Source organism: Microtus oregoni, unplaced genomic scaffold (assembly GCF_018167655.1).
Source record: "Microtus oregoni isolate MIOR12 unplaced genomic scaffold, Mior012 000146F_ref0000122, whole genome shotgun sequence".
In the NCBI taxonomy this organism is placed as follows: domain Eukaryota; kingdom Metazoa; phylum Chordata; class Mammalia; order Rodentia; family Cricetidae; genus Microtus; species Microtus oregoni.
This window is the reverse complement of record NW_024544796.1, coordinates 1,274,188-1,301,217: the sequence shown is the minus strand read 5'-3', so window position 1 is coordinate 1,301,217 and position 27,030 is coordinate 1,274,188. Positions and strand designations below refer to the sequence as shown.

General features: G+C 46.8%; 1 protein-coding gene across 1 annotated transcript; it reads right to left on the bottom strand.

The window, feature by feature from the left end:
• LOC121444900 (xaa-Pro aminopeptidase 2) lies at positions 1–25,547 on the bottom strand. The gene is made up of 21 exons (XM_041646831.1): positions 25,445–25,547; positions 22,752–22,825; positions 20,727–20,837; positions 19,203–19,266; positions 18,131–18,235; positions 17,811–17,888; positions 17,151–17,297; positions 13,454–13,555; positions 12,725–12,806; positions 12,248–12,443; positions 11,462–11,551; positions 10,621–10,730; positions 9,924–10,001; positions 8,488–8,559; positions 6,812–6,872; positions 5,302–5,371; positions 4,643–4,747; positions 4,242–4,301; positions 3,497–3,573; positions 737–826; positions 1–195 (listed from the first exon to the last, which is right to left on the bottom strand). Exons 1-21 carry the CDS (start codon positions 25,491–25,493, stop codon positions 1–3), a joined length of 2,016 nt encoding a protein of 671 aa, XP_041502765.1. The 5' UTR covers positions 25,494–25,547.
• Between the last annotated feature and the right edge of the window lie 1,483 nt (positions 25,548–27,030).

The following is a 27,030-nucleotide window of genomic DNA, read 5'->3' as shown; positions in this document are numbered from 1 at the left end:
CTAGTTACTCCAGCTGAGAATGGCAAGAGTGGAGGCTACCCACAAAGAGGCCAAGGAGGTGGTATGAGGGGCCATGGCCAATAGGGGTTTTGTGTGCTCCTCCAGCCATGCAAGCTCCTCCAGCAGCTGGCGACGCTGCAGTTCTGGGCCAACCTTCTCGCGAATGGTCTGGTAATAGCGATTCAGATACTGGAGCTGCAAAGGGAAGTGGGTTTGAGCTAAGCTGCCAAGAGATGAGGCCTTGGTACCATCTGGTCCCCTGCTATGGTACCAGATGGACTAGGGTCCCAGCCACTTTTAGGCCTCTGCCATTTTCCTGGGGCTTTCCAGAGACTGTGCTCCATGGTGATTGCTTAATAGTACAGTGATGCCCATGAAGAGGAGGCTGCTGCCTGGCACAGGAGTAGAAAGGAAGGAGAGTAGTTATCCTCTTTTACAAAAGAGGAGGCAGGACAGAGTGGTGAAGGAACTGTATATCATTCCATGCCTTTTTGTGGCAGAGCTCAAAAGCCCAGTCCCAGGGTCCCTAGGGGTTTATTGAGTTGGGGCATGCTGATCTGACTAGAAGGTTCTAGAAGGTTTGGGATTTCTGACAAGCTGGGAAGATATGCCCCCAATGAGTACCTAAGGTGCCACAATGTGGATCTTCCTGGCGAAGGGCAGAAGTCCTTGGAGTAGGGAGAAGAGAGGCAAGAAAGGCCTAGACAGCTGATCAAGCAGCACTAACGACACTTACCTGCTCTGGGGATAGCAGGCTGACATCGATGAGGTTTCGGTCATAGGGTACAAAGGACACCACTTCAAAAGTCAGGTAGGCCCCTGGGTACTGCAAGTCCATAGAGAAGGTGAGCAAGCAAGAAAATGAGGATGCTTGAAAGACTGGCTGATGGCAGCAAGGGAACACTGCACTCAGAAGCCAGGAATGCAGGGAACTGATCCTTGCCAACGTGGGACACTGCGGCTAGGTTTGAGCCTTCCATAGTCCCAGCCCTTGGCCAGTCCTCTTGTCCACTACTCAGCACCCTGCTTCACTGCTTCCTTCCTGGTTCTTGAAATTTAGATTAGACTCATGTCTGATTCTCAAACTGTGGCCATCACCAGTGTATAGGGAGCTCATTAAATATTTGGGCTGCAAGGACAACTTCCAAGACCCACTGGAGGTAGAATCACTAAGGGCCTTGGAACCTATGTTTAAATGCTCAAACAATCTACTAATGTTACTTGATATCTATCTACCTACCTCTTTCTCTCTCCTCCCATCTTTCTAGATAGGGTCTCCTCTTGCCTAGGCTGTCTTCAAACTCACTATGTAGTATAGCAGAATCTGACCTTGAACATTTGATCCTCCTCCCTCTAACTCCTTAGTAGGATAGTAGGAACGTGCCAGCCAGAAGGTCCAATACATTTGGTACTGAGGATCAAACCCAGGACTATAACCGAGTCACATCACAGTGCCCATAGATGCCAGAAGAGGGTATAAGAGCCCAAGGAACTAGAATCCCAGATGGTTATGAACGTCCATGTGGATGCTGGGAACTGGACCTGGGCACTCTATAGTAACAGCAAATACTCTTAACTGCTAAGTCATCTCTCCAGGTCTAAGATCTACTTCATTTTTAAAAAATGGATGTATAAAAGTCTAAAGTATGGGGATATAACCTGATTTACTTAACCAGTCATGGGTTTGGGAGATATTTGCATTTTTTTTTTACTATTACTATCAATGCTACAAGTTGCTAACACTATGTAAACTTCTTAATGAACTTTTGGGACTATAACCGGATGTTTCATATCTGGTGGAGGGACATCTGAGACACAGGCACAGAAACCTTAATGGCCATTTTGACAGATATCATTACACTATCTTCCACCAAATTTGCACCAACATATACTTCTCTCAACAGAGAATGAGGGTGTTCATCATACTACCTACTCACCAGCACTGGGTGTTATCAAAGCCTCTAATTTCTACTAACCTGGTGACTGTATGCAACTTTATATGCAAGTTTTAAAGAGTCACACAAAGTGGATCCTATCATACAATACTTCTCTGTCCCTTCCTCCTCTTTTACTTAGTAGTAAACCCAGGGGAATGATATGCTATTCTATTGCTGCTTTGATTTTTACACATTTAAGGATGCAGTTGGGCATATTTTCACACACATTAGATTATTGTTCGTTTTGGTGAAGTGTCTCTTCGTGTCTGTTGCCCTTGCCACCCTGTTGTGATCTTGTAGGAGTTCACAGTAAAATTAAGGATATTTATCCTTTCTTTGTTGAACATATTATACTCGAAACAGAACTTTTGATTTTGGTTATGCTATGATTTTCATACAGACATTTTCTGTTTAACTTAGCTATGAACCGTTTCCCCCATCACGTCTGGGTCTTTTAAAGAAAGATCCTTTTCCACTCGTGATTATAAATGAATTCACATAGGTTTTCTTCTGGGCCTTAGTGGTTCTATCGTTCACCATGAGGACTTCAGTTCATCTGGCAGCAAGCGGGAGGAGGGAGTTGATCAAAGTACACGATACCCCTGATTTCATGCAATAACTGTATGATAACAAAGCCTCTTTGGTCCATCTGGGGTTTTATTTGCTATAACCATGATGCCATTTTTTTTGCTCCCCACAATGATCAATCACTTATTCCCTTGCCTATTTGTGGAGTGATTCTCTCTTCCCTCCCGTGGTGAAGCATCAGCTAATGTCCCATGTTTATGTGAATTAGAGGTTTATTTCTGGGCCGGCTGTTTTGTTTCATTATTCCTGCTGTCTGTTTCATCTTCAGTTCCAACTTGCTTTTGTTGCATTGGTTTATGGTAGGATTGGACAGGGCTAGTTTGCCTTATTGCTCCTCAAGCTTTCAAAGTTTCCCCTAGCTACCTAGCTATTTTGCATATTTATTTTCACAAATAAACTTTACTATCATTGGTAAAGTCACAAAACTATCCACTTAACACTGAAATTGAGGTTGTCTTGGATTTATAGATTAATTTAGGGAGAATGGTATGTTCATAATATCAAGACTGCTTCCCAGAGAGCAGCATTTACTTAAATCTTTTTTATGTCCCTTAGCAGAGTTTCTCTGTGTAAGTCTTTTAAAGTTTATATCCAGGTATTTCATCTTGTTGGTTGCTATAATATCAAATCCTTATTTCTAACAATCTCCCCTGGTGATTATTATGTGCACTGAGAACCAGTGATTTAGGACAGGGATACTGATTCGCTTGGTCTGGAGTGGGGCCTGGCACTGATATCTAAAAAGACAAAAAAATAAAAAAATAAAAAATAAAAATAAACAGATTTCCAGATGATTGTAATGTGCAGCCTGAGAAATAGATTTATAGAATTCTTAAGGAGCCAAGAAAGACTTTAGATAAATTCATACTTGTACATCAAATGCCCTTCTCCTTTGGCCTTCCTTACTCCCATTCCTCTCCATTCCTCCCAGAGACAAGCTGTCCATATGTATCTGGCCCATGGCACTTTACCTTGGTCTTTGCTTCTACCACAAGGGCCACATCTTCAAGGCGGATTCCAAACTCCCCATCCTGGTAGTATCCAGGTTCTGAGAGAGACACACAGAGATGCTAATGACATTAAGCAATGGGTGAGAGGGACCCATGCCCAGGTTGCCTGCACCAATTTTCAAGTAATTGCAGAGCCTGGCAGCCTGGTTGCCTGTGGCTTTGGCTCTGTCAGCCCCACAACTTGTTAGTTGCTAGGCCTCAGATCATCTCAGGTATAACTTGGCCTCACCCTCCCTCCCTTGTCGTCTAACAGGAAAGACCAAAGATCCCACTGTGTGGACCATTGTCCTATTATTCCAGCACTTGATGGACAGCCCCATAGTCTGGGGGTGCGCCTGGAAACCATTTCTCAAGGACAAAAAGAGAATTATGAAAATCCAGGAGGGGTGGCACATGCTTGTAGTCCTAGTACTGGGAGAAGTGGAAATAAGAGATCAGGAACTTAAGGCCAGCATCGGCTATAGGATGAATTCAGGGACAGCTTTGTGTTGCATAAGATGGTCTAAACCAAGGGTATGGGCAGAGCAAGCTTGGAGTAAAGATGTGATGGCCATTTGGGTCTAGATTTAGGAAAGAAAGTAGCGATAGAGCTGGGGCTAAGCCTATGCTTAGCGTGATCCCTAAAGATGGGTGCATATGAAGTGCATTCCCCAAATTGCTTCACTCTGGGGTGGGGTAGTGGGGAGGGAGGACTCAAGAACCATACCAATGGAAGTGAACATGCCCTTGTTCATTGCGATGTTGCTTGACTGGAATCCCACTGGCCCTGGGAAGGAAGATAGAAATACGGTTTCAGCTCTATGTGTCACCAACTTGGAAGTGAGCAGGTGCTGGGGAGAACAGGTAACTGGAGGGAGGCTTCCTGGGTACATTTGGAAGGACTTGTCACATTTGGAACCGTCATCCTCCAGATAGGCTTGGCCTTTTATTTCCCTGGGGTATATGCCATTTAGTCAGCAGACCTTGGTTCTCTCTCTGGAATGCCCATAGGCAATATTCTTCATTTAGCCTTTGGAGCACCATTCCCACCAGGGTGACCTTGGGTGGCTTGGAAGGCTCTATCTCCTAGGAAACGGTCCAATCAAGTATAGCTGAGAAGATACTTACACTCATGCACACACAGGAAGTTGCCAATGCCATGACCTGTCCCATGACCATAATTGAGCCCGACTTCCCACAAGGCTTTTCGAGCTAAAGTGTCCAACACTCTCCCTAAAAGAGAAAAGAGGTTGCTTCTGGACTATTGGTTGGAACTTAGACTGTCCACCGTGGCCTTTCCTACTCAACTTCTAGGGTGATACCTGAGGAAAAGGGCTCTGGAGAGGACACTGAGGTGGGACGGAGAAGGGCTGATGGATGAAGCCAGTGTCTCTGGAGCAGCCCAGCCTGACCCCTCACTATCTCTAGCACTCTGTACACTGGACTCATCACCGGGACTGACGAATCTACTGACATGTCTCCTCATGAGTTAGGCCTGAGCACTTACGACTTCCTCCAAGAACTGTATATGACTCCTGAAGCTCACACTGACCTCCCCTGCCTCTGAGTGACAGCACTGGATTAAGAGGCAGGAGGCCTGGGTACTAGGCCCAGTGCTCCCACAAATCCTATGAAGGACCCTGGGCAAATCACCTCTCTTGGTTAGATTTTCTCATTTATGTGAGAGGGATGGGGTGTTCCATAGCCTCCCAGGATAGCCATCTGAATCCCATAAACTCAGGGCCTGCCTGGAGGCTCTGGGGTCCAGTCTGGTTTCGGAAATCTACCTGATGTAGCAGCAGGAAAGATGATTCTGGACAGATCGATGTTTCCCATCAGCACACGTGTATATGCCTCCTGGTGAGGAGAGAGGAGGAAGAGGTGCTGTGGAGGACGAGAGGAGGAGCCAGGGAGCTCCCAGCTGCTTGGTCTGGGAGCAGGTAAGAATGGAGGCCCAGGTCCAGGAACAGGAGACATTCTCTTGTGTAGTCAACCCAGATTTTGGAAGATGACCAAAAGGAAGGTGAGGGAAGAAGGTGTTCTCAAAGCTGGGGCCAACTCCATATGTTTCTCTTAGGCTGATGTACGGGGTTATTCCCATGTGCTGAAGACATGCTCAGAGAGGGAGTGACTGAGTGGGTGGCAGGCAGGTCTTTTTCATCAAGTCTGGAATTGTGGCTTGGCCACTCACAGACTCTCTCTCTCTCTCTCTCTCTCTCTCTCTCTCTCTCTCTCTCTCTCTCTCTCTCTCTCCTTTGAGATGGGGTTTCTCTGTTCCTCTGTTCAGCTCTGGCTGTCCTGGAACTCACTTTGTTGGCCAGGACCAGGCTGGCCTCGAACTCTCTGCATCTGTCTCTGGAGTGCTGGGATTAAGGGCATGCACCATTGCGTCTGGCTCTCCCTTACCTCTTTGTACCTTGGTTTCGACATATTTAATAGTATGCTAATGGTACCTGGTTCCTGAAGCTGTAGGATGAAGGAGACTGACAACGAGTATATGGCAATGGGCAAATGCTCAACCAGTTAGCCTGGTTACTCCTGTATCTCTCACGGATACACTTTCAGTTTTCTATGTAGCGAAGGTTGGCTTTGAACAGCCAATTTTTCCTGTCTCTCTACCTCCCCAGTATGTACCACCATGTCTTAGCAACTTTCTAAGGCCTAAAGGTTGGGTTGGGCCTGATCATGTGACAGGGTAGGCTTCCTGTTGGGGGGAGACAGATGGGCAAATGGTGACCTGTTCTGGTCACTACTAGTGGCCATGTGGTTACTTCCTTTCCCCATACTCCCGTACTGGTTTGCCATCTAGGGCTCTGAAGACGCAGCCTCCTCAATACGCTAGCCGAGAGCTACTGACGGCATGCACAACAGGCCTTCCTCCTCTCTGTTCCTAGCCTGCTGCCTGCAGGTAAGCAGCTCCCTCGCTCGCCCACCCACGCTGGCCACTGTCCCAGGTTCCACTCCAGCTGTTTTCAGACCTGCTGTAGCTCTTCTGAGAGGTCCTCTGCCATTTTCCTCCATTAGAGATAGCTTTCCCGCCCTTTTGGAGAGTGCAGGCTGAACACACAGCTGGCCAACATCTGTGCACTCATGAATTAACATGACAAGAAGATATGTATGGCCTGAGGACTTGGTGGTGGCCCCAGACTTTTCACCAGCTTTCCTGGAACTTGTTGTGTGACCTTGAACAAATTACATAACCTCTCTGAGCCTCTGCTTTACTCCCTCAATTTGAAAGGGCTCTTGAAGTGATCACTTGGGGGAAACTGAAGAGAGAAATTGGGGTCCAGTACTTACCTTTTGGAAGGCAGTAGGGGTTCCCCAATGTACTGTTCTGGTGATATCTGTGGTCCCATCCCTGTGGAGAAAGGGAACTAACACGTCCGACTCTACTGAGCACTCATGAGGAGGGGCAAGGGTAATGTGCTTCCCGTGCAGTTTCTACTGTTTGTTTCTACTGAAGTTTGAGTGCTGGGGATCGAATAGGACAATGGCAGGAAGCAAAAGGAAGACAGAGAACCAGACTCGGTGGTACATGCTTGTAATCCCAGCATGCGGGAGATTGAAGTTAGGAAGGTTGCAATGGAAAGTCAGCTTGGGTCACGCAGTAAGATCATGTTGGAAAGCAAGATGGCTGGCTGGAAGGAGTGGGGAGGGAAGATAGGCACCACCATCAGAATCATAGCTCAACATCCATGCACCACAGAGACTGAGAAGAGTTCTTAAGGTAAAAGATCTATGTTCTTTGTTGAGCTCTCTTTTTTTACAAATTACAGATGGGGAGACTGAGGTTCAGAGACGGGACATTATCCTAACACTCCCACGGCCACTGCCATTTGTCATCTGTAGGACACTTCTGCCACTCTCCCGATGACAGTTGAGACAGTCTCCTTACTAAAGATGACCTCACTTTAGTCATTAAGCTGTGAGACCATCTCCCTTTCCAAGATGTGGTAAAGCCAGACTGGAGAAAATGCTGACTCCTCCCAAGATGCTCTTTGCTATGAACATGGCTTGGAATTCCATACAAGTGAAGCCTGAGCTAGCAGGTCCAACTCCCAATCACTGGTTCTAGTGCTTTCCCCAGGCTGCCACTAAGCATACCCATCCCAGGGCTCTGGGGTTTCTTGAGAGTAGGTCATGGGGCGTGGGGGAACTTCTTCCTCAGGAGAGAAGAGGAAGTGAGGTGACTATTTCCCTACCTTACCCTCTTCCGAGCATGCGCCAACTCAATACGCCCCCACAAATTTACTTCCTCTTTGCGGCCACCTCAAGTTCACACAGCATCAAACTAGAGATAAATACAGGCTGCTACGCTGAGCACATGGCGAGCTGGCTTCCCAAGAGCTGTGCGGTAAACAAGAGCCTCCATCCTTAGTGCATTCGTTCTTCCCACAAGATAGAAACCCGGTGCAACCGAGTGCTTAGCTACACATTTTGAAGGGATACGTAGCTTATTCAGTATGACCGTCACATCGAACTGTATAGGTTGACAACGGACAAGAGAATCACAGCTAAGGGGTTTACTTCTTTCATCGGCCTCCATTTCCAACCTCAGATGGCCACTCATGTTGCCACTGGGAATGGGATGGGGCTGATGGCCCTGATGCAGGCTGAGTCTCGGGCTTGCATGAGTGGGTGAGAAAATGGGTATTCATGTCTGTGCAGCCAGGCAGATCTGCATAACTAGTTTGCCGACTTGAAAAAAAAAGGACGTAAGCAAGTAGAGTCTTTTGCTAATTCCCACACAGGTGCTGCATGAGCGCCCCCATTGTTCTGATCTCCGTATATTTTCTACTGTGCAGACACCCCCAGGGGGAATGTGAGGAGGTTGCTCAGGGATCATTCGATGCAGGTCCGTGCTTTTAATCAAATAAAGGCCTATGGCACAGGAAAGCCAGCTTTAGGCAGCCCCTGGAAGCCCAGGATGTCTGAGTTGAGAGCTAGGCCAAGGTATAATGGAGTGTACGTACCAGTATTGCCCGCCGGAATCCACCAGATACATCTCATCTGAGGACAGCTTGCGGTGCAGCTCTTTGGTTGGGCTGGGGATGAGAATGAACACTGAGAGGGAAGAATCTGAACCCTGCACTAGACAAACGGTGAACGTGAGGATGGGGAATAAGGAGAAACAGAAGAACTCCTTCCCCACTTGGGAGCTAGCCTTCAGGCTCTCTGCTCTGGGGAAATAACTGTCTCCCAAGGGACCCCGGGAAAGCACTTAGCTCCGAATGCAGCTGCTGGCCTCAACCACACTTGTTTGTCCAGCATGTGGTCAGCAAGTCCTGGATCCCCAGGGACAGGGAGTTAAGGGTCTCAGAGGCTATGTGGCTCAGCCATCTCTGTTCACAACAGAACAAGCCCAACAGAGGCAAGAGACTTGCAGAAGGCCCTCAGCAAAGCAGAGAGGTGCTGGGCCTGAGCTCTCTTTCTCTCTAACTTCTTGATGTATCCAAGAGGGCCCCAAGGAGCAAGGGCACAGGAAGAGCGGGAACTTCACTGATAGGGCTGGAGAGCGTCATTGTAGAGGACTGAGGTATGCCTACTCTGCCACTCTCTGGCTTCCATGGGCAAAGCTTGGGAGACAGCAGCAGGGAAGGGAATTCACAGACACGCTAGGTCTTTCTCTAGAGGGTATCTGAGCCCTTTTCTGTCATGCCCAGGACAACCTGATGCATCTGGTCGCCTTGGCCCTCCATGCTTTAATCAGGCAGGCCTACCATGGTTTGCTTTCTATAGGAACAAGTATCCGGACTCATTTAATCTTTTGGACTCACTATGGTTGGTGGAGGTTAAGTGGACAGGCCTTTTTCTGTGGGGTTTTATGTGGTATTAAGCATGGCTGCAATCAGAGAGGTCACCCAGGAGGATTATAAATTCCTGGCCAGCCTGAGCTACAAAGAAAAACCCCGCCTCCAGCTAGTTGTGGCGGTGTACACCTGTAATCCAGCACTTAAAGAGACAGAGGCAGGAAGATCAGGCAGTAAGATCCAATCTTGACTACATAGAGAGTTTGAGGCTAGCCTGGGCTATGTGAGATCTTGTCTCAAAACAAAAAACAATAAAACTATCTCAGGCAAAGGGATAACAGAAATAACTCACAGAAAGAAAGAAAGAAAGCTAGCTCCTAACAGCATCTATGCTTTCCTTAAACCTTAAAAACCTCAGAGCACCGGCCCTTCCCAAGTCCCAGCCTTTTAGGGACAAAAGTCACACTCTGGCCTTTTAAATTTAAGGAGATTCCGAACACGGAAGTAGTTCCTTCCTTGACCACCCACAGTCCTGAAGGCCCCAAACCCTAAATGCTGACCCAGAGGTCAGAGTACCTCCTTCCCACCCCAGTCTCTCTGTGCTCACAACCACGACCCCTGATCACAAGTTCTCTAGAAAATTCTTTGTTCTCAAGTACCTGTAATGGGCCAGGGCAGCATTCAGGCCACTAGCAGAGATGGTTTCAAAGCTGGGTCCAGAGGAGAAGTTTTCATTCCTAGGCAGGGAAATGTGAAGAATGAGCAGAGAATGATCCTGGGATTAAGCTATGGCTGGGATAGTTTATACAGCAAAAGAAGGCCCAGCTCCCTTCATCCCAGCCTGACTCCATCTGACTCCAAGCTCTGTCCTGTGACACGGAGAGAGCATTCAAGTGTAGGGAAGAGAAAAATCATGGATTCTTGGCCCTCTGCCTCCATTTTACTTACGGAAGAGGTAGTTCCCCGTATCTGAAAAACATCCTATCCGTGTGCTATGTCTTGTACTTCAAACCTAGATGGTACAACAAGCTACCTCAGGAAGCCTCCTTACTCAAAGCTCCCAAGAGCTTCAGCCCTGCCCCCTCCAGGCCAGCCTTTTCTAGGGAGAACAAACTGCGTCTGAGGCAGTCGCTAGGGGGTGCTGTTGGGTTGTCCCGCTTCCAGCAGGGCTGGGGAATGTCTCCCAACACCCCCTGCACAACTCCCAGACCACCCACGAACCTGTCAATCTCACTTACAAATACAAGCAGGATCTTTCTTCCTCCTAAGGGGACTAATTACTCCTCACTTCCCTACCTCCCTCCCCCTCCCCCCCCCCCCCCCCCGCGACGCACCAAAAGATAATAAGTCCTGTACCGTCGTAAGTCATCAATGTATTCTGCCCCAGAAAATTCATCCACCGTGCCTTTGGGCACGTTCTTCTCCAACCAGACCAAGTACTGGATCACAACCACGGCATCCCGCACCTGAAGAAGGAAACACAACAGTGGCTGAAGCGGGCCACAGTGGCTGTCTCCTCACTCAGGGAAGAAGATCAGATAGCTGCCTGGGGATTGAGGGCTTTAAAACAGGCCAATTTCACTGGCTACTGGATAGGGAAGGATTCTCGTTAATGTTTATATCTAATCAAGAGTGTGCTCATGTTTTAAAAAGCGTTCTTAAAAAATAAAAATAAAAATAAAGCGTTCTTATCTTCAGAAATACTTACTGAAGCGCTGACTGCTACAAAGATAGGATATGTGGGATTTGTTTTAAAATAATCCAGCAGCAAGGGGTGGGAGGGCAGGGTCATGCACGGGAGGGGGGTGTTTACCGATGAAACAGCGGTGGGCAGGACTTGATGGTTGTTGAAACTGGTTAATGGGGACTTAGGCTATTTTCTCTACTGTAGTGTATGTTAAAATTTTTCCTTAAGAAAAATTCTTTCAAAATGAGGGCTTTGATCCTAACGTTAAGAACATTCTGAAAAGTGAGCTATCCTCTTGCCAGGCAGGAACTCATTACAGCTAGCACTGATTTAGCACAGTGTTCAAAGCAATGCACGTCACCATATTTAATAGCAGCACATTTATATAGATATAAATATAGATATTTGTTGGGTGCTCCTCGCTTTCACTGAGAGTCTTCTTCAGGCTTCTCTCTGGAGGGTTAACCCATCAGACAGATCTCCCACAAGGCCTGTGCCATGGAGACTTACGTGACTGGCCTTCAGGAGGGCCTGCTCCTTGCTGTTCTTCACAGCCTTCACTCCCATTACTGGGGAGTACATCTGTATCATGACTTTCTCCTGTTGGAAGCAAGGACCAAAAGATGGACTAGAAGCACCACCTGGGATAAGCAGTGTTTACAAAGGACAGAGAGGACCCAGCTGGGGCAAGCCTGTGAGACAAGCTGATCTCTTTCACGGCCTCGCCCTCTCCTTTGGCTACTTTGTGGATATGAAGGTCTTTCCTCATCTCTCACATGTAGGTTTCCCTGATGAATCCTGTCCTGGTACCAGCAGGGATGCTGCAGTCCAAAGGTTGTTCTAGCAGCAGAACTGCCTTGTATGTATCAGAGCAGTTACCAGATCCCAACCATGTCCTATGTCAGCCCCAGACGTCACAAGTACTATCTCCTTGAATGCACACAGCAACTCCAACAAGTGCTCAACTTCATGGCTACTTTTAAAGACAGAGATCTAAGGTCTCTGCATGGCTGCTTAGGAAAAGAGCTCCGGGTAGTATCAAGTTCGGCTGACTCTAAAGCTTCTTCTAGATCAGTCTGGCCTTTGTCTAGCTTCTGCAGCTGTATAGGCTCTGTGGACAGACACCCCTGTCTCCTCACCGCCCTCCTCTTCCTCAGCCTTCTGTCAGTGAGGCCTACAAGGGTACGCTGCGCACATTTGCTGACTGGCTAGCTGGCCCAATGGCTGAGGGACCCCATTTTAAGTTGACAGTGGCCATGCCTAGAGCAGAAGGAAGCCAGTGACTAGCAAATCTACCTTGGGTATGACTTCATAGAGCCCATAGTTGGTATAGCTGGTACTAATCAAGATCGTCACATTGCCCGAGGCATAGGCTTTCACACTGTCACGAACTTGACTGTAGTCCTCAAGCTGAACACACATGGAGGATATGCAGTTTGTATTCAGGTATTGTAGGGTCTCGAGGCTAAAGCGACTCTTGTTGACAAACAACCTGGGTGGAGAAGGAAGATGGGGAGGGTCCTTAGTGCCTCCCTACCAAGGACAACACAAGGAACCAGAGGCATATATCAGCCCTTTGATTCCAAAGGTCCCAGGAAGTCAGCATAGGGAGCCCAAAGTCAAGGGGTTAAGAACAGCCCATGGGAGGTCTCCCAAAGAAGTCTGCTGGGGCAGGTACCCAGGCTCATGAGCTCCTGAAGGTTGTGAGGCCAGAGGTATTGGATAGAGTGGAGGTTGGAGGAAATTCACAACAGGAAGTTGAGGAGAAGCTACCTGATAGACGAGTCCGTGAGCAGTGTGTAGGAGTAGAAGAAGGGGTTATAGGGGATGTCGCTGCTACGAAGGTTGAAGAGCCCTGGAACAAAGAATTGATGGGACTTTTTGAGGCCATTCTTCACGGGGGCAGGTATTTCTGACAACTATGTTCCACTGTTTGCTTTGGCCACAAGATGCTGTGGCATTTGCCTCTGGTTGCTTCTCAATCTTCTTAGAGATCTTTGAGATGCTGAAGAGAGCTAGGGATTTCTCCCCCCATAAAATGTAGATAGGGGACATTCAGCAAACATTATTGGTGCAACCTCCAAATGTGTGAAGCCCAACCATAGGAACTGAGCAGAAGGCCCTCAGTCATGTGGGGACAGAGTAGGGTTACTCTGGCAGTCAAAGCTGGTGTTTTGAGTGGCCCAGATGACAGCCAGGGCTGCTGGTGGCTTTGCAGGCTTTCTTCCCCCTAAGGAGTCAGAATCACCGTGTTGTTCTGCTCAGTCCATTTATCAGGTGGCCCATGGGCTTGCCCCACATGCTTGGAGCTCCTTGGCCTCCTTATTCTGCAGCCCTGAGAAACTGCTCCCTTCCCCCCTCTGAGTTCCTATGGCCCATGACCGTGGAGCTTATATAGCAACTGGTGAATATGTTGCTGTTTCAGGAAGAGCTGTATGCTGCAAGGCCCAGGAGGATGCTTGGGACTACAGGACCCACTTGCACTCCTAAATCCTCACTCACAGGCTGTCTCATCAAGTGCTGATAGAAGGAGAGCAGTTGGAGCCATGGTATGGTTCTTCATGTAGCTTCGGACAGTGGACACTTTTTCCTGCCAAGTGCTCCCTAGAAGCAAAGGAACCCAAAAAAGTATGAGTGACACACCTTGTTTTTGGCACAGGGCTCTTGGGAAACACCCTAAGGGTAGTAGTTTTCCTTTTTTTCCCTTCTGGTTGAGGAGATGGAACCAATGGACCAATGGAACCAATGGTCAGTTCTCAATGACTGAACTACTCCAGCTTGTTATGTTTCCAAAAGCAGTAGAATTCTATCTTCAAACAGTTGGATTAGTAATGATGTGGACCTTGGACCCAGATGAGGCTCCAATAATTGTCTTGCTATTTAGTAGCTGGATGTGATCTTGGGCAAATTCCTTGACACCTCTGTGCCTCATTTTGCACATATGTTAGATGAGGGTATATTGTAACAGTAGTATCTACCTCAATTGGTTTGCTACAAAGATCAAGTGGATTGACATTTATAAAGCTGAAGAAGGGCATTAGCTAAGTCTCACACTGCTGTTTTGATCTGTCAATAAACGTAAAGAAGGAACAGAAGAGCTGCTCTAGATAGGCAAAGGGAGAGAAGACTTCCCTGTGGCAACTCCAGCATTCAGGAAGTCATAGATACTGGACTAAATCCTTCTTGGGCATTGTTTGAATTCTTACAGGTACCATCTTTCAGATAAGAAAAGTAAGGCTTCAGAGAGGTAAAGTTGCTTGGCAAGAGTTTCATTGCTTAAGGGGTGGAACTGAGATTTGAACTCATGTCTGTGTGATGGGGCTGGCCCACAGTCCTAATCTGAACAAATACTAAACTCTTCTATTAACATTTTCAGTCTTCTAAGTGGTCTTCAAAGTTTGTCCAGTACTGTCCTTTCTAGAATGCATGCATCTATCTGGGTTCCAGGAGTTCATTTTTCATCTCCTATGTCTGCCTTCTCCAAGGCACATAAAGTCTCTCTCTAGACAGTACCGGGAAGAAAAAATTGGCAGAATGTCATAAGCATCAAGACTCCTGCTTGGGCCCAGATACAGACGTGATAACAGTGCTATTAAAAACTTTATGCAAATGGGTTAAACTAGAAGCAAAAACTTTGGATATTTATACTTCTTAGGTTTGTTTTAGTCTGATAAAACAGACAAAAAAATTATCATTTTAGCCTCCATAAAGTACACAATTCAGCTGGCTTCCAGTCCATTCGCAGTATTGTGCAACCGTTGCCAGTATCTAATTCTCAAACGTTCTCAGCATCCCCAAAGGCAACCTTGCACCCATTAAGGAGTCACTCCCCATTTCCTCTCCTTGCAGCCCCAGGAACTCTCTAATCTGTTTTCTGTCTCTGTGGAGTTGTCAATGCGGGGTGTTTCATATGAATGGAATCATACAAGATGTAGCTCCTTTCACTTCAAATTATGATTAAAATTCATGAGCATTTCTTGGTATTGTGGCTCATGACTCTAATCCTAGCACTTGGGAGGCTGAGACAGGAGCATCACTGTGAGTTTGAGGCCAGTTTAGGCAATAGAGTAAATTTAACGTCCGTCTGCAGAGTGAGACCCTGTCTCAAAACCAAAACAAAATAAAACCAAACACCCTTCCCCCCAGCAACTTATAAATCACAAAAAGAAAGATGTGTGGAAAAGATCCAGTTTGGGAAAACAAAACCACATATAAATGGTCTGGTGTGTGAGCGGCTAGCTTTGCATGTGCCGCTCTTTGCCTTTGCCTCTCCACTGCGCCTTTAAACCTACACATGAGGAAAAATCCCTCAGCCCTGTGGGGACAGAGTAGCACTACTCTGGGTGTTCAAAGCTGGGACTTTGAGTAACCCCCATGATAGTCAGGGTGGCTATGTGTGTGTATGGATGTTTTGCCTGCATGTTGTCTATGGATCACGTGCATACAGAGCTTGTGGGGTCCAGAAAAGGGTGTCAGGTTCCCTGGGACTGGAGTTACACATGGTTGTGAGTTACCTTGTGGGTGCCGGGATTCGAATCCACATCTTCTAGAAAAAACAATTAGTACTCTTGCTGTTGAATCCTCTTCAGGCATCAACCCATTTCTGCTCCCCACCCCCAAAAAAAACTTTGTTAAGAAAAAAGGCCCATGATTTTCGTTGCTTATTTGGTAGTGGAAATGAGGAAAATACATTTTTGTCTAGGGGTCTTGAAACTTAACTGTGTTCTTTGGCTTCTGGGCTGAACTCTGACTCCAAGTAGCTTTTCCTTGAAGAGTAGTGATGCCTTAGCATCTCCTAGCTTATGGGAAGTGACAAAATCCATGTGACTTCTGTTCCAATCCCTGGGAGCCTTTTTTTCAAAGCCCTTTTATCCTAATGTTTCTCCGGCACCATGGTGGCCTTTGATGTCTGAGGAAGGTGAGTGGTTTTTATGATCAAATACTCATAGCTAGCCAGGCTCTTTCAGAACTAAGCCAGGGTATGCACAGAGATGATTCTGCCAGGTACACTTCAACACAGAAAGAAGTTGGACAGCGCTTCTGCTTGTTTCATCAGAGCCACAATTTTGAAATTCCCCTCCTGCTTTCCTGACTCCTCTCTAAATCAGAAGTAATATCTGGGATTGCATGTGGAAAGGGGGGGGTTCTCAGATTGCCCAATGTGACGAGAAATGCAACTCCACTAGCCCATTCAGAATTTCCAACGAGGAAAAAGTAGTTAGGGAGCAAGATCCTGATTCATAATTGGTCTCCTGGCCTTGGTCGGGATTTAGTTATTGCTTACAAAAATCATAATGAAAGCTGATCTTTTGTATCAGATTAAGATAGTGCCAATGAGGTCATAGTTACAGATGTGAGAATTTTCTGGGTCAGTTAACCTTCTTTTGTGGTACAGCCAGAACCTGAACCCTCTTTTGTGCTGCAGGCTGACATTGAACTTACTCATTCGTTCTTCTGTCCAAGTCAGTCGTGTCCTAAATCTAAATTTCTCCTTAGAGTAGAACCAGAAGTAAAGGGCCAAATGCCTACATCAGTTCCCGCTACCAGATAAACAACTAAAATCATGAGCCTTGTCTCTTAAGGGAGTTTTTTTTTTGGTGGGGGGGGGGGCTGAGTGGGGTGATGGCTGAAGAGGGCTCAACAGTATGAGTACTGATTGTTCTCAACAGGATGTGGATTCGATTTCCAGCACCACACGACAACACACAACCATCTGTAACTCCAGTCCCAGGGACTCTGACACCTTTTTCTGGACCCCATCAGCTCTGTATGCACGTGACACACAGATAACATGCAGGCATCTATACACATAAAAAAAATACTACTGATGTCTCAGAAAAAAACAAACAAATAAAAAACAAAACCTGAAACAATTTATTTTAAAAGAAAGGTTTTTTTTTTGTTGTCAAACTTTCTTCAACTCTTTCCTTTCTTCCCTTTCTGCTGCCTCTTTCTTCTAACCCTAATACTGCTCATTTCTGTGTTTTCTAAATATAGCCTCAGCACCTTTGGACTCAGTGAGGAGAGAGACAAAGAAATTGTACATTTTAACCAAGTATCTCAGGTAGTTTGTCAACCATTACTTTGTTGCCTTGGTTACTGATATTTTCAGGGAAAAAACACAGGCAGCAGCCCCGGGGACCCATGCTGGGAGGGACCTTTGTATAGTTGGGGAAGGACAATAGGCTAATGGAATCACCTGTAAATTCTTCTGGCAGGGCATAAATAGGTTGGCTTGGCAATGGGGGCCTCTCTGACCCCCATGCCAGGTCCACAAGGTTGGTTGTAATGGATACCAGGTGTCTTTTGGAGCCTTGGAGTTCCAGATCAAAATCCTCCCAGGAATCTGCAGAGACAGGAAGATGTCACTAGCCCCGTGTCTGTTCACAACTCAAGGAAAACTGATAGAAGCAAAGTCAATCCTGCAGCCTTGCCTTTGCTTAGCTCAAAGGCCCTGTCTACACTTTTTACCCTTCTAAGCTACCTTCTAGAAAACATTTTCTAAGAGATCCAAAATATTATAATTGGTAGAGTCTCAGGACCCAGGGATGATTCTGGGGTCAAGGAGATCCAGACATGTTTATTTACCCACTGGGTCTTAATTATTCCAGGTCTTCTAGGTTGGCTTTTGGCGTTTATTGCTTTCTTGGTAAAGTTTGTATTAATTCTTTTGGCATATTTTAATTACACAATGCATGAATATTTCTTTGTTGTAAAATATTTCTACAGGCACAACTTCAAGATACCTTGTGGCCATATTGTACCTCTTTCTAAGCAAATATGTATGTGTACCTCCCAGGAGGCTGAGCCACCCTCCTTGGCAGCTCACACAAATCCAGAGACTGAGAAAAAAACATACCAACAGACAAGAGGAAGGGGTCAAAGCCAACTCGCCCTTCAGCAGGGACTTCAGCAAGGACCCAGGAAGGAATGTTACCTACAAGATGGGAGGGAACACAAAAGTCACTTCCCAGACCAGCATCAGACCCCATCGCCAGACTTCTGTCTGCAACAGTTCTGCCACTTGCATTCTTTATATTTGCTCAAGATGGAGATTCCCTCGTCCTGCACTTCCCACAGGGGCCAAGTATGATCTTGCAGACAGCCACTCACCTGTATTTTCCCCAAACCTAGTCTAGGGTCCAGGGCTCAGGGGACAAATCAATGTGAGCCTTCTACCTTCCCTATGGAGTTCCCAGTTGCAGTCCATCTGCCTCTCGGCCTGAGTCCAGTAGCGACTATCTGTCCAGAGAGCTGCCTTCCTCATGGTCACCACAGCAACACCTGCAGCAGAGTGGAGAAGTCTAGCGGTGAGGGTGAAGATGAAAGTGAGGGACGTGACTTTGTTGGGTGTGTAGTGAAGTACCGGCTCTGTCACAGGGACCTTTAGAATGAGCTTCTCTCCTCCACTGGGAGGAACAGAGGTAGGAGATGTTCAAGAGACATGCTTGGGGGAAACCTACTGAGAGAGCGCTGCTGGCAAACCAGCTCTGGTTTGTGTTGTAGGCCCCTATAGAGGGCCTGTAAAACGTTGAGTAGGAAAAGAATTGGGTTGGCTTCTGCTGGCCCAGTGGAGTTAAGGCTGCACATAGTGTTTTCCGGAAAGGTGGGAGCTGATAAAGACATTGGACTAGGCGCCTAACTGAGGGCTGGGAGGTGGGGAAGACAGGTATGGCTATGGCAGAGAGTAAGGGTTCATAATGGGGGAGGCAGAGCACCTTGAGGCTCAGGAAAGACTGTGTGAGGATCAACAAAGAAAACTGCCTTTAGTTAAGGGATCAGGATAGGAGGACCCTGCAGAACCCGAGACAAGACAGCATTAAGAACCTTCATATCTCTGTCTCATTTGGCCTTGTAGAGTGATGTCTGAAAAAAAAAAAAAAAACCTCCTATCAAGTAAAAACTTTATCCCAAATGAGTTATTATGTAAAAGGGTGAGCAGGTTTTTTGTCAAGAGATGTGGAAGTAGCAATTGCTTCAGAAGCCAGGTCCAAGGAGGCCGGCAGTGGGCCTGGCTGTGGCAGAGGCAGCAGAACATAGAAGGAAGCCAGGAGGGCCAGCATCTGTGCAGAACTGTGGCCACGGGGGGTATCAGATATTTGACCTGGGAAACGTGCTGGGTTCATGAGGGAGAATGAGAATGAACACCAGCCTATGGTCCTGGTCACTGAGGAACTGGCCATACTAGGTCCCCTATGATCAGGTCAGGTCTAACAACAGAAATGACGAGAGTGGGCAACAGCTGTTTTACCTGCAGTCCCTGAGAAGCCTGAAATCCACGCTCGCCTCTCATCTTGTTTGCCGATATACTCGCTCTAGAAAGTCCACAACAGCATCATTAGTCTTCCTCGTGCCCAGTGGAAGGCTCCAACTGCACTGGGTTTTTACCTGGCTTGCCACACCTGGCCCTTCTTCTAGGAAGCTTCTGTGGCTCCTTCAGCATACCAGCTTCCTCGCCTTTCAAAAAGTGTGTCTCTTGGGTGTCAAGCCCACAGCCTGGCACTGAACTTGGTCACACCAGATTGTTCTACAAAATGTACAGCCATGATCATAATGCATATTCAGTATGGTCTTGGGCCATGCCTCTTGGTATTCCCCTTCAAATATCATGTCTTCCTCCCGAGTCTATCACACTACATTGGGTACTTCATAAAGAACTTCTGCACCAGGCTTTATAACCACTGGCCAGTTAGACATCCACATCCATGACTTCTGCATCTGCAGCCTCCGTTAACCTTGGCCTTGGTGAAAAATATTGGAAAAATGGTACAGTATTTGGTATATGCTTTTATTGTCATTATTCCCTAAGGGGAACTGTATGGTAGCATTTATATAGCATGTGAATTGTATTAGGTATTATAAGCCTTCTAAAGATGATTTAAAGCACACTGAAGGCTATGACTTTATTATATGCAAACACTATGTCATTTTATATAAGGGAGCTGAAACATTGTTCATTCCTTTGGACTGTGAATACCGGGAGATGACTTTGTTGCTTCTCATCCTTGAAGATACACCGTTGTTATTTTGGTTGAAAGAAGTCTGGATACATAGTCAAACTTCTTAAGCATCCCCAGCAGGTCAGAAATTAATTGAAGCAGACACACTGACCTTGAACATGCCTTTTCTTCTAGCTGGCTGGTGAGGAGCTAGATGAGGTAGAGGCAGGGCTACTGGTGAAAAAAGGGTAAGCTGGGTAGGCTGCCCTGCTATTTGGGGAAAGTAGGTCATGTACAGACTGGCACCTTGGCTTCTGTCTGTTCTCTCCCCTTAGTCTTCTCCCCGCGCTTGTATAGTCTAGCACTCGGTCATTTCACTGCTCTACCCAGCAGGGTCTAAGACAGCCTGGACCAGGAGGGTGCTTAGAATTCTTCCATGCCCATTCTTCCTGGAGCTGTCATCTGGAAAGTGTCAAAATCTCTTCTGAAGTTGTTTTAATTTTCAACACTTTGTGTGTGTGTGTGTGTGTGTGTGTGTGTGTGCGTGTGTGTGTGTGTGTGTGTGCATGCACACCATCTCCCTAGCCCCAAAGTTGTTTTTATAATGTCATTTCTAGAGGCCCTGTCTTTCCTCCAATGGAGAGAGGTATATTCTTTCAGTTGACCTTAAACTAGTGTGAGTGAGCTTTCCAGTCTCAACCTTTTCACTGGGAAATGCTTTCTCCATCTTCAGCTTCCAACTCCTGCTAGCCTCTTGGTTGTGGCTTGTGCTTAGAGGCCAACAAGCCCAAGTCTGGGAGAAGGAGAGGGTAAAAGGGAACAGAGGTGGTTCTCACCATGTGTGCATCTGTGTCTGGGATGATGTAGGCAGAGAGATTCCAGGCCTGGATCTGCTGGCGGAGGGCCACGAGCCTCATTGTTGTGTTGACCGCACTAACTGGCAGGAACTGACCGATAACAGGAAGACATTGAAACATAGGCATTGCTTAAAGTAAATGACACCTAGGACTTTGCCTCTAAGGCAGTCCCCAGCTTCTCCTGAGAGTCCGTTTAGGGGTATTTAGGCTATATTAAGTCTTGGAGTTACCAAGTAGTGGTGGTGCACGCCTTTAATCCCAGCTCTTGGGGGTCAGAGGCAGCTGCATCTCTGTGAGTTTGAGGCCAGCCTGGTCTACAGAGTGAGTTCCAATACAACCAGGGCTACACAGAGAAACCCTGTCTTGAAAAACAAAAGCAACAACAACAACAAAAAACTAAACAAACAAACAAAAAGTCAGCCAGGTGTAGTGGCTGTGGCAGAGGCAGGTGGATCTCTGTGAGTTCAAGCCAGCCTCTTCTACAGAGTAAGTACCAGGACAGCCAGGACGACAGTGAAACCCTTTCTCAAAACAAAACCAAAACCAGAGAGGGGATGGGGTGGCAGCTGTTAGTATTTGATAGTCTAAATTAAGAAGCCTAAGTTAAGTAGAGATGGAGGTATTGCAGAGCTTGAAGAAAGACCCTTCGTGACAATTAAGGGACCTAAATGTTCACTGGTTGTGTGGATGAAATCTACGGGGGTTTCATCCCTCGTCCCAGGACAGGTTATGGGCAATCCCTTTGGAAATATCTTGAGAGCCCAGTTGCCAGATTTAATGAAAAAATGTATAGGCCACCTATCTGGTTAGGTTTGACTTTCAGTTAAATAAGGGATCGTACTTATATAACTATGTTCCACGCACCACTTGGAGCACACTTTAATACCAAAATATTATCTCCTGAAATTTATCAAGTGTTCTGCTTTTCATCCAGCAACCCTACTTTTCCAGTACTTACCTGTTGACCCCAAATAGTACCCCTGCATTTGTGACATGTTCCAGAAAGATCCTCTTCAAACCAGATATTTCTTTAGAGGGCCTTTTGTCGTTCAAATGAAAACCATGTTTTTTTTTTTTTCTTGTTTGTTTTCTTTGCCTTCTCCTCGACAGGAGATCCAGATTTGTTTGAATATGAAAATGTTGTGGCTTGCTCATTCACTTGCTGGCCCTTGTGGCCCTCTAAGACGCTATTACATGCAGATGTTCTATGTTTCCCCTGTGGCTCAGACTACTACTGGAGCTTGCCCATTTCCTCACACTTTGGAACCCACGCCTGCCTGGAGTTCTTTACCCTCTGTTGTTGGAACAATCGCTTTAGAGGCCAGCCGTGAAGTTGGCCACTTTCTTCCCTTTGGCTTTCCTTTGCCAACCTTGGCCTTCCTCTTTCACTTTGTAGCTAGATCTTCTGGCTCCCTGGCCCCCTCCCTCCCTCCTTCTGTGTTTCCTTCTTCCCAGGTTCCCTCTAGAACAGTGGTTCTCAACCTGTGGGTCGTGACCATTGGAAAACATATTTCTGATGGTCTCAGGAACCCTCAACCGAACATTTTTGTTGCTACTTTGTACCTGCAATTTTGCTACCGAGTGGTATCTCAGTCCCTAAGACCAACGGAAATATGTTTTTCAATGGTCGTGACCCTCAGGTTGAGAATCACTGGTCTAGCATTTCTATTTTTATTCCTTCCATTTCCTTCCTTGCCTCTGCCTAGCCTCAGTTAGAAGTCAGCTAGAGGTCTCACACCATCCACCCTCTTTCCCTCCTTCCTCATGGAAGCTTCCCAGCCCCAGGCCAAGGCAAAAGCTGTGACAATCAGTGGGGCTGAGGAATGGAACACCTATATTGGGTATGTTAGATACCTGAGCTGCTGCTGGACTTTAATAAGAAACAGGGGCCCCAGAGAGCAAAACTCAGAAGAAAGCCTGTAGGAGAGGCCAGCAACTGGCCACTAGGGGATGGAGAAAAGGATGGGTGGGAGGGGTATGTGGGGGATGGGGCCAAGGCCTCACCGGAGGGTTGCTTGAACAGTTTCTCACATCTTCCCTTCCAAGGGATCCAGCTTGTGGGTAACTCCAGGCACATGCTAGCAAACAGGAGACAAACCTAGGGTTATTTGGGGACCAGAGAGCTCTCACAGAGAGGAGGGACATCTTCCCTCAGCTGGCACAGCCTGTATCCCTTGAAATGCACCATGCTGGCCAGTTCTACTTGAGACTAAAAATAATCACATTTCATGGCAAATCAGGCTGAACTGGATGGCACCCTGGGTCATGCTCATTGACAAGTGATTGCCACTTTTGAATGGGTTTGTATTCATTACAACTTTTTTTCCCCTTCTAATCTAATTGTCTTTTTCCCCTTCTAATCTAATTGTCTTTTTAGGGCCTAGTAAAGTGGAGCAACTGAATAAAGTGTAAAAATCAAATTTTCTTTGAAATGCCATAGAGAGCCTTGATAAATAATCACCTCCGCTTTCATGTGTGTATGCGTACGATTTATTTAAACACAAGGGTCACTTGCGCCCTTTCTCACAGTCCAAGGCACTGCTTATTATTCTAGGCTTCCATTAAACATAAGACAGCAATTCATCCTAGTCCAACATCATCACCTGGCGGGGAAAGGTGAAGCAGCGTTTCAAGAACTCCTACTGTGTGCCAGATACAGAATTCTGTAATGTCGAGCTGAGCATAGCATTGTGTGCCCATATTACCAATGCTGGGGAGCTAGAGGCAGGACTTCAAGACTACCTTTGGCTGTGTCGCAAGTTTGGAGGTAGCCAGAGCTACATGAGAACCCACCTCAAAAGTTAAGACAAAACAAAATAAAAATGAGCTCAGCAATGTTTGTTTTTTCAGGACAGGGTTTCTCTGAGAAACAGTCCTGGTTGTCCTGGAACTCTCTTTGTAGACCAGGCTGGCCTTGAACTTACAGAAATCCGCCTGTCTCTGCCTCCCAAGTGCTGGGATTAAAGGTGCGCACCACCACTCCCAGGTGCCACCTGAGTTTTTAAAGTACGTTCCTTGTTGGCATGTAACAAAAAATTGTCTAATGCTCTCTTTCCCAGAATGAAGTCTTATTGTCGAGTGGTTACAATTGTATCTCCTTTGATAGTTGTGACAACCCTTTGAGAAATGTATGATTATACCTCTTCTATAATAGAAGAAGTCAAGGTCCAGGTAGGTTTCATAACTTATCCAAGTTTTGCCACAGTGAATCAGTGCTTAGATGGAGTTTTGAACCCAGTCTATCTAAGGAGGGGACAGGGGGTGGCACTGGCAGTCTGGCTCAGTGGTAAAGCATTTGCATACTTGAAAGAACTAAAAAAATCCCCACTTTTAGTTCTCAGCACCACCAAAGAAATAGGGGTTCCCTTCCCATCTTTTCACTAGGTCAGCATAGGAAATGATCTTGGAAAGTGTATAGGTGTGGAGTGGGCATGCCACAAAAGGGTCACAGTATATAGAAATGGAGTTTCCAGTTTGGGCTCTGTAGTAAATTTGGTATGATCCTAAGAAAGCACCCCAATATTCACTTAACAAAAGGTTTTAAGTGCCTACTGTTAGCCAGGCACTGAGCTGTATCCCCTTAGCTCTGGTGCTATGTGAAGGAGGCCCGGGTTAGAGATCCTTCCTGACCTGAAAGTCCAGGGACCTCTTACACTTATTTCCCTCTTTCTACCTCTCGGCACCTAGGGCACATATTTCCCTGAAGGTCGTGGAGGACTGAGTACAGGGAGTGGCTTCAGGAATGCCCTGCTTGAATGCCTTGGCCTCATAGATGCAAAAGAAATCTAAGAAATTAATCTAAGAAAACAAACCCCTGCAAAATGGCAGCGCTGAAGGTGCCGACATAGGAAGCGGGACCTAATCAATCCATGTTCCTCTGAGCACCAAGATCTTCCCCCTCTCTCTGTTCTCTGGCACAGGGATGGTACCAAGGAGATTCTCATTCGCTGGATGCTGAACTAATGAGCAGGTACTGCTGACAGAGAATAAATAGGTTTCCCCAGGACCAGGGATAGCCGTGGGGAGCTGAACAGGGTACCAGATTGGAAACAAGCAAGGCCCCATAGATGTGATGTAACATTCTCCCGCTGGTCTCTTTTCTCAACAAGACCTCAACACTGACCTTTTGTACCTGCCCTGTCCTACCAGGCCTTTTCTGTCTTAGAAAGAATTCTGCTAAATCAGTGTAGAGAGAACCTCCACCCTTCAATATCTGATCACCTTCAAAAGTAGATCAGATACCTCATACAAACACACACCCATCATCGATACCTGATGACCCTGCCTTCAGCAAGAATCCTGTTAAGTCGGTTTAGCAAGAATTCTCCATCCTTGGACCTTCAAGGATTCCTTTTAGTAACTTTCTGGGCAACAAGTCCTCCAGTGCTCACGGGTTCAAAATTTCTAGCAGTCTGTGCTGTGTGAGCCCCATCTGTCTCCCTTCTGCACGGCCTTACTGCAGTCATCTTTTTTTTTTTAAAGTAATCAACCCAATGAGTGCCACAATAATTTTGTCATGTGGTGGAAAGGTACCAGCATGACTTGATCCAAATCATGAAGGCTCTGCAGGGGGGCCTTTTCTTCAAGACAGGGTGACAAAGAGAAAAGAGGTAACCTGAGTCCTAGCTTTCACTCCAAAGTTTCCTAAGGGGAGAAAGATCAGAGCTGCCTGCCAGGTGAGGCTGGGGTGCACATACCACAGAGGAGAACAAGCCAGGGGTAGCAGTGCCAGTGGGCTTGGGCCATTGGCTCTCCAGATGCTGACGATGAGTAGATCAAGGGACTGGAGAGAGGACTGGCTTGTTTTGTGGCCTCTTCCTCCTGGCCTTTCCTGGGCAGGAGCAGGCAAGGTTGACGGCTGTGTCCTGCTGCTGGATGAAGATCCTTCTCTAATCTTTTCTTTCAGAGGAGTCAGGGAAGCGGCAGAGGGCTGAGGTGCCTCAGGCTGCCCAGGCAACCTGTGCTGGTTTCTTGTGGGTTGGAGTAGGGTGTGAGCCTGCCCCAGGGCAGAGTCCAAAGATCTCTGAGACTGAGGAGCTACAGCTGGTCTCAATAAACTAGGTTCCTCCAGCCCCCTCTTCAGTGGCCCTATCCCAGAAGTTGCTGAATTCTGCTCTCCACCCTCCAAGAAGCTGTTTCCCATTAGCTCCTTCACATTGGACGCTGGGGACAGCCCTGCTTTTGCTTTGGGATTTTGGGATGTATTTTTCTTCCTACTTCTACTCCTCCTCAGATCCCTCCTCTGTCAGAAAAAGCAAGTGAGTGTTCTCTCTCTTTCTATCCCCACAAGCTCTGCTGTAGCACTGTAGGGAGGTTGACTATGGCTAGCTGGGGCGGGGGGGGGGGGGATACTTTCTTACAACTTGCAATATTTTCCCCACTAGTCCTCCTAAATGATACCAGGAGACCTTCCCTTGAGATCCCACAGTCCCATTCTGTTGCATATTCTGGGCTTTGCAAACTCTAAGCTCCTTAGGGACCTTGATATCTGGGAGGAATACCTTAGGAGACCCAAAGATTTGGAGGGACCATGGGCTGCCATTGAAGAGGGAAGAAGACCTAGGAGGTGTTTGGGGGCTCTGAGAAGGAATCCCATTGACATAGCTTCCAGAAAAGAGATCTGGTCACCCTGGAAAGTGGCTCGTTCAGCAGCCGTCAGTTTCATTAGTGAGTTTCATGCCACCCAGAAGCAGAGATCATGTGCACATGTTCTGGCTGGCTCTGGTTCTCTCTCTCTCTCTCTCTCTCTCTCTCTCTCTCTCTCTCTCTCTCTCTCCCTCTCTTCCTCCCTCCCCCTCCCTCTTTCTCTCATAGTCTGTTTCATCCAAAGCTTCATACCACACCAATTCTAAGACAACTTGGAAGAAAGGCTTTCTAGAAACTTTGGGGCCCTGAGAGCCTGGAAAGAAATTCTTCCAAGTGACAAGTCATGACTGGTTTTGATACAGTGTTTTGTATCGTAAGCCTAGCGTAGTCTAGCCTGGAATTTACAATCCTTCTGCCTCAGCCTCCTGACTACTAGGATTACAGGCATCAGCCTTCCTGGCCAGCTTTGACTTTATTTTTTAATGTATTTACCTCCTGTTTGTAACCACAATAGATTTAAAGTAACTTTCAAGAGTCCATTTAAGAATGAAGTGTAACTGGGCAGTGGTGGCGCACGCCTTTGATCCCAGCACTTGGGAGGGAGAGAAATGCAGATCACTGTGAGTTCGAGGGCTGGTTTACAGAGTTAGTTCTAGGACAACTAGAGCTGTTACACAGAGAAACCCTGTCTCAAAAA

Excerpts from the sequence above, each read along its gene's own strand:
- LOC121444900 (XM_041646831.1), bottom strand. The coding sequence starts at position 25,493 with ATGGCCCAAGCCCACTGGCACTGCTACCCCTGGCTTGTTCTCCTCTGT. Across the intron at positions 10,002-10,620 it reads TACATTGATGACTTACGACG|GAATGAAAACTTCTCCTCTG; the intron begins GTACAGGACTTA and ends TTCCCTGCCTAG. Across the intron at positions 4,302-4,642 it reads CTTCCTGTGTGTGCATGAGT|GGCCAGTGGGATTCCAGTCA; the intron begins GTAAGTATCTTC and ends CTTCCTTCCCAG.